Here is a 12538-nt window from a genome sequence, read left to right on the forward strand (position 1 = left end):
AGAAACGTATTGGGTTATATCACGAAAATAGAGTTTTCTCTGCCTTCAGCAAAACTATGCCTATGCTATTCAGGTGAAAATGAAAATATATCCTGCTCTATACACATCCACAGAAGACCACATACTTTGTTCAAATAATATTATCCTTATCAAATAATACCCTGTGCCAGAAAAGTTCTCCCTTGAATTTCTGACTTTGTACTTCTGGCTCTCTTTCTTGTTCACTGGCGAAAATGAAACTTTGATAAAATTCTGTTCTCTCTACCTTCATAAATGAATATAAACAACATCAATTATTATTATTATTTTTTTACCATCTCCACAGCTACCCTCTCCTACCTGGGTCATTCAGTAGCGTCCTAACTGGTCACTGGGTTTCTGCTCTTGCTCCAAGAATGGTCTATTCAATACAGGCAGCCTTTTAATATGTGAGCCAGATCCTGTCATTCACCTGCCCAATGGCTTGATTCGGAAGATAAAGCTCTTTCAAAGGCTGGCAAGCCCTGCTGGTCTGGCCTCCTCATTGTCCCCACCTCCTGCTCTGTTCCTGTCACTCAATCCACTCCAGCCAAGCCGGCCAACTGGCTATCCTGACAGCATGCCAAGCCCACTCCCACCTGAGTCCAATGAGTCTGGGACACCCCTCCCTCAACAACTGCAGGACTCCCTCCCTCAAGCCCTCAGGGGTCTGTACTCCCAAGTGAGGCTTTCCTCTCTGTTATTCGCAACCTTGCACTTGCCCCTTCATTTTCCTCCTAGCTCTCTTTTACTTCCCCCTTCATATACTTTATATTATTACTTTCTAATTTATTATAAAATTAATTTGTTTATCTTGCTTATTATTTATAATATTTCTCCCCAACTGAATATAAGCCCAATGAGAGACAGTAGTCTGTTTAGTTCTCTACTGAATCCAACAACTAAAATAGTCTCTACAAGTAGGCATTTAAGAAATTTTTGATGAACGAATGAATGAATATCATTCTGAAATCAAATCATGAATTAAATGAACATTTATTGAATCCCTATTGATTGTACTAGGAATGTGAAAAATCAGAACATCCCTCAGCCCTAAAGAAACTTATATCTTTTATCATAATATACAGGACCCTCACATGGATGAATAAGGAAGAGACACATAAAAATATTAATAATAACAAACTGCTGAAGATTTCTTGGACTGATACATATATTTTAAACTTATTTATGAGAATGTGGAAACAGCAGACAATGATGATATTTAATAACTTGCAGAAACTAAAAGATATGGACATTGAACCATAGTAGTAGTATTACTACTACTCTGAGATAACTTAAAATAGTGCCCTTATCAGGTTTAATGATGGAAAGTTCCTATATCACAGAGATACTTTTCAACCATTCAATTCATAAAATAACTATATCAAATATATTAATATCAAAGTTATACCATATGTTACTGTTTGATGCCAAAGAAATCCTACACACATTTAATTACTTACTTGCAACCAGTGGTTCCTCTTCTGAGGGTTTAAAGTAAAAGGAAACCTTTTCTAAATCAAATAGTGCAACCAATGTATCTTCTAACATGGCTTGTTCATCTGTCTACAAAGAAAGAAAAACTATGTTTAGCACAATATGATATAATGTAATACAATATGACACAAGGTAAGTTTAGACCCAAAATAGCTTCACTTGTGTTGCATTTACATACAGGTACAAAACAAAATTAACATCGCTTCTCTAAGAAATCACTGCCCAAAATGAAATTAACAAATCCCTCAAAGTTACAAGTTTATTTATTTATTTTTTACTTTTTCGAGACAGAGTTTTGCTCTGTCTCTTGGGCTAGAGTGCAGTGGTGCCATCATAGCTCACTGCAACCTCAAACTCCCAACTCAAGTGATCCTCTTGCTTCAGTCTCACAAGTGGCTGGGAGCACAGGCATGTGCCACCACATCCAGCTAATTATTCTATTTTTTGTAAAGACATGATCTCACTCTTGCTCAGGGTGGTCTTAAACTCCTGACCTCAAGCAATCCTCCCACCTTGGCCTCCCAAAGTGCTAGGATTACAGGCATGAACCATAGCACCTGGCCTACAAGTTTCTTTTATGATTTTATTTTACTTTCCCCCTATCGTTTAAATCGTATATACACATTTTTTCAGTCTATTTTGCAGCTAGACATAATGATTTATTATTTACAAAGAAATACATGAAAAGCATGCTATTTGCCTCTAACCATCCAAAATATTATAAATTATAACTGCTGAGAAACAAAATTATTGTTTTAGTTAAAAGCTACACTACACAATAGTCATCCTATTTTACTAATTATTCAATTTGTTACTTATTAGAACTGTGATAAAAGCAATTTCCATGTTTGTAATTATTTTTCTTCCCAAGAGCTTGGGGACAAGAATCATGTTCACCTCACTTGTCTTTAAGGGGCCTTAGCCTAGAATCTTGTGAATATCTGATTTGTGTTAGTCATTTTATCTCATTCTTACAGCATATGATTTGATAGCTGAGGCAGACAAAGCCCTGTCACTATAACAGATCCTATTTGTGCCTTAGTGATATCATCTTTTCAGTACTAGAGTCTTGTCTTCCCATCAGCAGTTTAATGCATTCCTACAGGGTCTTTTATTAATTTCATTATGAAAATATAATTCACCTTATCATGCACAGCTTATCTTTTAAAGCTAACATTTGTTTCCTTAAGAATATCAATGATCCTTTTAAACAATATGTTAACATGCTGTACACAGCAGTTTAAAAAATTGCCGTAAGCTTGTAGCCATATTTTGGGGGCAGCATTAGTAGAGGATAAAGGAGATGGTAAGGAATTTCCACTGTGTGAAAAAGAATGAGCAAGTTAGCCCCAGACGCCAAAAGGGCAGAATGGAGACAGAGAGGTTGGCAGAATCGTCACCTTTGCACTTTGTTTTGATTCTTAATATAGTCCATAGAACACAGAAAGTGCTGGATGAATGTTTATTATGCCATCATTATTATTATTATTATATAAAATCCTTTCAAAGCAGCAGAAAAATGCCATGAACCTGGAATGGAAGTCGAGAACTGAAAAATCAGCATTTTTCTGACTGCAAGGAATAAACACAGGAAGAAATGCCCAAGACAGTCCATGGTGCAGGTCACAATGTTCCAGCAGACATGGCCAAAGCAATACCCAAGTGGCCACTGGCTGTGCCTAGAGCTCAGGGACACAGAGAATGCCAGTGTCTGCAGCTCCCAGAGACATTCACATTCCTAGGTGGATTTTGTGCTCTAGTGACAGAGGCAGAAAGACTATAGGTTTCTTTGAATATGCTTTCCTTAGCAACCTTTGGATTCTAAAAAATCAATTTCTGAAATAAATTAAAGGATTCACAAGACCACTTTAAAAATAACCAAACAAGTTGCATTGAGATATAATTCACATACTGTAAAATTGTTGTAGCCCGTATCAGTCTTTTGTTTCTTTATATTGCTGAATAACATTCCATTACATAGATATACACTTTATCCATTCATCACTTGATGGGCATTTTGGTTGTTTCCACTTTTTAACTACTAAGAATAATCTTGCTAGAAACATTTGCAGACAAGTTTTTGTGTGAATGTTAGTTTCCATTTCTCTTGAATAATACCTAGAAGTAGAATTTCTACGTAATATGAAAACTCTATGTTTCATATTTTAAGGAACTGTTTTCCAAAATGACTATACTATTTTAAATTCCCAGGAATAATTTATAAAAGTTACAATTTCTCCACATCCTCCCCAACACTTGTTATTATCTGTCTTTTGAATTACAGCCATCCACACCACACGTGGTATATACATTTCATTGTGGTTTTGAGTTGCATTTCCCTAAGGATTAATGATGTTGATTATCATTTCATGTGCTTTTTGTCCAATTTTATATATTATTTGGAGAAATATCTATTCAAATCCTTTACCCACTTTTTAATTGGGTTATTTTTCTTTTTACTATTGAGTTTTAAGGCTTCTTTATATATTCTGTATATCAGTCATATCAAATATATGATTTGTAAATATTTTCTTCTATTCCTTGAGATTTCAAATAAAATTAAAGTAAAAGTACGAACACTTGATTAGACAATGGAAGTTTTAAAGTAAGGAGAATAAAATAGAAAAGATGCCTTATTTATTCATGAGCTCATTCAATAAATAATGCCTACCATGTGTTAGGAAGTGGTCCTTCTATCATATGTAATTTATATCTTATAAGCAATGATTAATATTTATTTTGTTTTTAATCACTTTTCCAAAAATGTCTTATTTTAAAATTTTCATTAATAACGCCAAATAAAGTGATCATCCACATGGAATGTGCAGAGTCTTTTCAAAAGAATCTACTTCTATTTCTAGGAAGTACACTGAGAAAGACTTTACGTTATAATTCCAGAACCTTCTATGGCTGTGCCGTGCAACAATCACTTTCCTGTCCTCAACATTATTGAAGAGAAACATAATTTTGTTGTATAAATTCATATGTATTTGTTTAAAAATTCTACCATATTCCTTGATAGCTACATCTTCTATGAACACAGAGAAGAAATAGGCTCTCATGTTTAAAATCACAATTCTATTTAGTGAGCACCTAAAGTCTGAATATAAAAGTGAACATATTTGCTTTCAAACATCGTGACAACTGTCCGAATCACAGCAGGTATATGAGAAAAAACTCTTACGTTCACCATAGTTATATTTTTCAAATATTTCAAGTTGCTTTCTTCATAGCCCCTGTGGAAAACTGATGCATAAACATGGAATAGTCTACAGTAATTAAGGCAATGTTCTTAGATTTAACAGGACAAACATGCATACAAAGGGAGGAACTAAAATTATTTAACATATGCAAATTTTAAACAGATTGCAGACAGTATGGCATGCAAGTTGTCTGAGCCGTCTATTAAACACGCTCCAGAATATCAACCTCCCGGGAGCTTTCGTTTTGTGGCAGGCTGTTTCTTCTGGCCTGGGAATAAGGAACATCGGCAGAAAGACCCTTTTTCTTCTGATGACCTTTTCCAGTCAGTGCTTAGGGATACAAGAATTAGTAACAGATGGAGGCTTTGTCAGCTTTTAGCAGCCACAGAAAAGAGATAAAAATCAGGAAAGAAAAAAATATATTATACATACTTATTAAAGCTTGAATGGCCATGGAAATATGTATTTTTTAAAGTAGCTAAATGAATGCAGATCCAGAAATAAAAGAGATAATGAGGTGGAAATGAATAACCACTTCTTATTTGGGAACATGTTACAATGCAGGTTCCTATTGACAAAGACAGTGGAAGCCATGTGATTTCTTACCAAGTTTGGTGACAGAAGTGACTGAAAGTGAAAAAGAACGCCTGCATTTGTTATCTGTTCCAGCCACCTCCTGCTGGCTTCCCAAGTTTCCATCTCATTTTCCTTGCTGTTGTCAAACATCTGGTTTAAGGCCGCCATGAGTTGCTCAGAGAAGGCACAGACGGTGGCCACGAGACTCTGGCAGAAAACCATGTCTCTCCGGAGCTGTGTCTCACTGTCTGCGATCCAAAAGAACATAAAGATGACTTTGAAAAATGCTGCAGGTGGAGAAAACTAATTCATTAAGCATCTACATTCACTGGTATTTTATATGTTCATTAAACTCACTCAATGTGAAAAATGTGAATTTCAGCTCTATAAATGAACTCATATATTTTTAGCAAATGTGTTTTTTACAAAAAACACTAAACACAAATGTTAGAAATATTAAAATATTTTTCTTAATTGAATTGTGACTCTATTCTGCAATCATTAAATTATTTGAGAAAACCTGAAAGAAAAAAAGACTCCCATTTTTTTTTATGTTTTCTTTACTTGATGGAACATAATTTGCATTTGCTACAATGACACTTTCCTAAAGGAAACTTGAAGTCCAATTTTTCAGTTTGTGCTGGCAAATGAGATACAATATTATTAATACTTTTTTAAAAAATGACATGTTCAATGTTCTTGGTAAACATCTTAAAAATTATGCCTTTTGCAATAAAACAAGAGCTCACCACTGAATAAAGGCACCTTTATCTCTGTTGTACATTAATATTGATAATGCATTTTCCTTCCAAGAGATTCTATGAGTATTAGAATAGTATTAATAATACTTTATTAATTACCCACTGAACCAACTCAAATATTAAATGTGAAATACCTGTGGGGAAAAGAGTATTTGATGTTCAATTGTTTGTAATAATAGGCACATCTGTCTCTCCTGAACTAGTTATAAACTCATGAGCTATAAATATGCCCAAGTTTATAATAACATGAGTTCCTATAATTCTTTGACATAAGTAATGTATTTATAGTTTTAGTAGGAATTGATTTTTATATATTTATTAGAATTCTTATCCTGCAATTGACTGGATTTTTTTTTTTTTGGATACACTTTGAAGGTATGTTTGCCCTGAGAACTGCCACTCCTGAGCCAGAGATGTTTTCAAATGGAAAGAAGCTAACACATAAGTTTCACTTCTTTGAGTTGTTAGATATCTACAAACTACATGAACACCAAGCCACACATCCAACACGTTGAAAAATCACTTCCACTAGAAGAACAACAAAGGGGAAAATAATCTAATCCCAAAAGTATATTGAATATTTCAAGGGCTCACAGAATCTCTTGTCAATATTAATGTACAACAGAGATAAAGGTGCCTTTATTCAGCGGTGAGCTGTTGTTTTATTGAAAAAGGCATAATTTTTAAGATGTTTACCAAGAACATTGAGCATGTCTTTAATAGCCATCAAAGGCTATGTACACTTAATGCAGCTTCTGTGTTACTCAGTCTCACTGTTAGTAATACTCTTAAAAATTTTATTAGAAAAAGAATTAAATATTCAAAATGTTTAATTTTATGTTGAACACATCTATTTATTAGCTTGAACTATTATAAACTTGCTGCTCTGGTAGGTAAAAACGGTTGAAGATGGCAATTCCATATGGTTCAACTTACTAATTTAACCAACAACATGTGTTAGACATTTCCCTTAAGTCATTCTATACCATGTGCTCCATGCTACCAACTGGGAAAGAGCATTTACAGGTAGCTATAAAATGTTTAAACTGGGAATGAACTTTTTCCAATTCTCAATTAACTATAAACCAAAACATCTATTTTCTTGTGCACAATTTCCAACAGAGAGTAGATGTTTGATAAATGTTTACTGAATGAATGAAAATAATGAACCAGTGGTGCTAACAAACAAATGAATTAAGTCAAATGAAAATGCATGAGTTTGTTCTCTGGCTTCCTGAAATGTCTGGATTTAGTTTGACTTAAGAAGGTAATTTAGATAGTTTGTTAGCTCCAATGTTCAGCTAGAGTATTAAGGTGCAAGGCAGAAACTAAATAAGTAAAATTTGCCCTATGTCTTCCTTCTACACCCTTACTTTTGCTTTTTAAGTGTCCTATAGTGAAGCAGAAAATCTGGGTGAATTTTTAAAAATACTTCAGTAGCTTTGGCAGGAATACTCCCACCTATAACCTGAGAATTATTTAATGAAAACCTAATTGGAAAGAAATTGCTGCTATCAAATGAGAAGCAAAAATCTAGAGAAGGAAGGATTCGGTTTTATTTTGAGCTTTAGTAAAGATCACAAGGGTTAATAGTTAGAAATAATTATCTCCAAGTTGTTTTTAAGAAGTAGTTCCAAAATTTCTTCTTTATCTTAAAAAATACTTAAATGTTGTTCTATTCTCTGCTACTATATTCTATATGCATTTAAGCCAAATTAAGATTTTCATTCAACCTCATTATCAAATCAGAACTGATCACAATTAATATTCAAGTCTTTCCGATATGTAAAACCTGTTGATAACTTAAAGTTGCATTCATTCATGAATTAAAACTTTTAACACTAAGTACCCCACAGAAATTAAACATTACACCAATTACTGGAGGTATAGAGAAATCCAATTTGGAGCTTGGGCCATACTTAATATAAACTCATACTTAGTAAATGCTTATTACTTCAGGAATGACATTCTGTTACCATCTTCCTATTTTTAACACAGTAGATGAATTGTTTGCACTGATTCAAAATGTATATAATGTATCAAGAGCTTTTCAAGTAACTTTTTACAAGTCATCATCTCACAGTGAATAACAAAATTAGAAAACTCAGTGGCATAAAGGGGTCGTTGCAACGCATCCCCAAATCATATTCACAGTATCTCAATACACCACCTCCCTCATTCACTGTGCATTCCAGCAACAATCTTCACAGGGTTGCCGTGGGAATGTAATAATAAAACGGTGGGGTGCACAGACCTGTCCTCTTTGTGCCACACAGCACTGCTCAGTGTTCCTCAAACATCAAATGTCCTTATGGCCCACACATTGCCTATAGGTTTCCTCCATCTGAGCACCTTAGTCTTTTCCATCCACCTGGCAAACTTTAAATCATTCTTCAAAAGTCAACTTACTGAATTTCTGAAACTCATTGAACTATTGAAATATTATCTCCCCTAGTAAAATTCCCCCTCTCCCCCAGGAAGTGATGTACTCTTCTTTGTGTCACCGCATACCTGGGGTCATCCCTCTAATCGAGAGCTAATTATTTAGCATTGTGAGTGTTTGCTGTTCACCTATTTGTGTTCTCCAACGGACCATCAGCACATCAAGGCCAGGAGAAGTGGCGTGTCTTGTGAGTTATGCTCACAGGCTTTAGAGGCACATAATCTGCTTTAAACCATTTTAGACTGTGTGAGTTTAGATATCAGATCCCCAAATGCAAAATGGGGTTCATTCCTACATCTTAGATCCGCGATAAAGATAAATGAGATAAAAACATCTAAAGCACAAAGTGAAATCAGGTAGCATAGTCATTGTGATCCTTTTTTACTCTAACATCTAGCACAGTGCCTAGTACTGAGTAGGTGCTCAATTGTATTGCTGAATGAAGAAGGGACAATATGAATAAATAAAGAAATAAACCAAAATGGACTACCTGCCAGCAAAAACACCCAGGTCTTTTTCTTTCAATTATGTAGCGATTAAAAATTCACAACTGTCCATCCTTTACCAAAGGTGTTATCAATAAGAAAAAAGCTACAGCAAGAATTATCTGCTTCCAGAGTCTAGCAAAAGAAGAAAAGCAGGAGTTCTGGGTTTTTTTATGACATCATATTTATTATTTTTGTAAAGTAAGATTTTTCTTGTAGTAGGAATACACTCAAAACAAGTGGGTTTTGTGCCTATCAAAGGCTTAATTTCGGTACTTAAGCACTTACTTAAACTCATCTTCCACATACATTTAAAAATATTAACACCTTCAATTAATGTTGACGGTTTAAAAGTTAGAGTTCCATAATTAGCTGGCTGGTCTAAAAAGAATAAGATGGTTTCTAGACACACATAAGCAATTTCAGCTATTATTCTGACACAGAGATTGCAGGGAAAAGAAAGCAAAATAAAAAAGAAACAACAACAACAAAAAAGGAGATTAGAGAAAGAGAAAGGCAGGAAATAAAATAGGACTAAGAATAGTATTAAAAATAGACACAGTCTACCCTTTCCAAATGAAAAACATAGTTTCAAAGCCAACTATACAAAGTAATTTGGTTACTGTTTTGGTGGCATCATATATATATGAGGGAAAAGAGAGTGTGCAAATAAAGTAAGAAAAGGGAGAATTATGGGAGGAATAGAAAAATAAAATTGAAATCAAAATAAGCATCTGCCAGAACAGACATTTGAATATTAATGAATAAAGCAAAGCATTCCAGAATCACTTCTGGCATTGGCAAAACTAAGTTTGAATTTCAAAATTGCCACCTACTTTTTATTCATTTACTCAATAAGGTTTCAATATGCCCAACCTTTCAGATGCTAAAAAATATGTGCATGAATACCATTTGCTAGTTATTATTAATCTGCCTGAATATCAATTTCTTTACCTTGGAAACAACAGTAATAGCCTCACAGAGTAGTTGTGAGGACCCAGTGAAATCCATGAAAATGAGGTCATGAAGTGTCTTGTTATTAGGAAAGCTCAAAAAGGTAAGATATTTTTTATCATTATTTAGATCATTAAATATGAAATGCCAATTTGGAATCAAAAGTGTAGTTTATTATATCTCAAACAAGAAGTACGATTAGCCAAAGTATGCACCAAAACTATCGACACAGTGTTGCCACCCTAACGTAGCTTGTTCATGCCAGCCCCAAAGAAGCCTGGAGAGCAAGTGGCAATGAAATCACAAAAGGCATTTTCCACAGCTTGTTGAGAATTGAGTATTTTTCCTTCCAAGAAGCAATCCAAAGGCTGGAAGAAGTGGGAGTCAGTTGGTGCAAGGTCTGGTGAATATGGTGGATGACAGAGAGTTTCCAAGTCCAGTCTCTGTAGTTTTAGCGGTGTTGTTTGTGCGACACGTGGTCGAGCCTTGTCTTGCAAGAGGATTGGCCTGTCTCTATCAACCAATCTCGGCTGCTTAATCGCAAGCATCCTCATCATTTCATCCAGTCGGTTGCAGTAGACATCTGCTGTAACTGATTGGCCAGATTTCACGAAGCTGTTGTGGATAATACCAGCACTGGACCACCAAACAGGCACCATTAGCTTTCTCTGAAGAATATTTGGTTTTGGATTGTGTCTCAGCACTTCATCTTTATCCAACCATTGTTCAGAATGCTTGCGATGCCAAAAGGAATCCATTTTTCATCACATGTAACAATATGACGTAGACATGATTTGCCTTTATGTCGTGACAGCAAAGAAAGGGAAGCTTCGAGACAATTTCTCTTCTGACGCTTGTTTAATTCGTGCAGAACCTATCCAGCTTCTTTACCTTTGTCAATTTGTTTCAAATGGTCCAATGTTGTTAAAATAGTAACATCAAACCTTGCTGCTAATTCAGGCGTAGGTTGAGATGGATTGTCCTCCACTACAGCTTACAACTCATCATTATTCACCTTGGTCTCAGGTCACCACGTGGCTCATTCTCAAGATAAAGATCACCAGAACAGAACTTTTCAAACCATCAACATACTGTGTGTTCATTAGCCACATCCTTCCCAAACACTTGGTTGATATTTTGAGGTGTCTGCATTGCATTGGCTCCATAGCAGAACTCACATTCGAAAATAACACAAATTTTTTGACTTATCCATGGTTTCACAAAAATTGCTCTAAAAAAATTTTTGAACGATAATCACAAGCCAAAACATGTGTTTGCAAGACTGAAGATGTGCCTTCACAATAAAAATAAAACAAGTGTCAAAATGAAATGTCAGAGATATCAACTGGCAAACTCGGTACTTAAGGGAATAGAGTATTTCATACTTAATAACCAAATATTATTACTCATTCAAAAAAGCAAGGCAAAAATGTGTATAACCAAGGCAAAAACCAACCAACAGATAAAAACCATCTTGGTTAACTTGGCTCATTCAATCACTTATAATTAAAATTTTCTGAGTGTAGTGGATTGCAAAATGTTCACAAATTCTTCCCTTCCTTGTACCCATGCCCTTGCAACACAATTTTGAGACTCCTCCATCAAAAGCAGAGTTCATGTCTCTACCCCTTGAATCTGAGCCTGCCAGTTATACACCTTGGCCAAGTCAGTGGCAAGCTCTTGTACAACACTTCTCTTTTCTTGGAACCTTGCAAATCCACCATGTGAACAAAAACAGGTGAGCCTCACAGATTATGAGAGGTATGGCAGCCCTGTTACCGCAGCTAACAGCCAGCCAAGTGTCACATACGTGAGTGAGGGCACCCTAGATCATCTGTGCCCAGGTAACCCATTTCCTGGCTGCAGACACATGGGCAAACCCAGCCAAGATCAATAAAACCTAGCACAGATTAGCAGAACAGCCCAGCTGACTCCAGACAGGTGAACAATAATAAACGATGGCTGTTTTAAGTCACAGAGTTTGGGGATATATTTTTTTTTAACACAGCAAAAGCTAACTGATATAACAGGTAATTGTTCCTGTATAACAGGTTATACTTTTAGGAACAAATCGCTATCAAAATCTAAAGTTAATATGATAGCATTTGTGCATACACACAATTTATGAGAAATAAATTAAAATAATACAAATAAGTTGATCAACATATCTGCATGTCTCTATATCTACCAAAAGCGAAGCATAGCAAGCTAACATTAAACTATTCAACAGTATGTATTTGAGGTTCCATTTCCTTCTAAATGCATTTTTAATAAAAACCTTGCTAAAAGTTTCATAGATTCTTCCTTTTCAACCGTATCATTTTTCATTCATTTTTGTAACAAATGTTTGTTGAATATCTATGTGCCAGCCACTGTTTTAGGCATTTGTTGATGATCAAAATAGATACAGTGCCTGCCTTTATGACGCTAACAGTCTGCCGTCTGTAATTTAGGGTTTCATCAAATATTTAATTGTCCTTCAGTGTCACTTGCCATTGCCAATATTTTTTGAACTCCCACTAAATGTGTGGTAGAAGTATTTTAATATGAGTAAGATCTGTAAAATGCTTACATACATCCTTGTTCATATAAAAGTTAGGC

General features: G+C 35.1%; 1 protein-coding gene across 2 annotated transcripts in view; it reads right to left on the reverse strand.

Annotated features, from left to right (window-relative positions):
* Window positions 1-12538, reverse strand: part of PREX2 (phosphatidylinositol-3,4,5-trisphosphate dependent Rac exchange factor 2) — a 273273-nt gene that overhangs the window by 77621 nt on the left and 183114 nt on the right. For both annotated transcript variants that reach the window (XM_076005243.1, XM_012739905.3), the window contains 2 exons: window positions 5325-5542; window positions 1482-1584 (listed from right to left, as the gene is read on the reverse strand). In XM_076005243.1, the coding sequence (XP_075861358.1) occupies window positions 1482-1584; window positions 5325-5542 (321 nt within the window). The remainder of the gene's footprint in view (window positions 1-1481; window positions 1585-5324; window positions 5543-12538) is intronic.

This window comes from Microcebus murinus, chromosome 7 (assembly GCF_040939455.1).
Source record: "Microcebus murinus isolate Inina chromosome 7, M.murinus_Inina_mat1.0, whole genome shotgun sequence".
NCBI lineage: Eukaryota > Metazoa > Chordata > Mammalia > Primates > Cheirogaleidae > Microcebus > Microcebus murinus.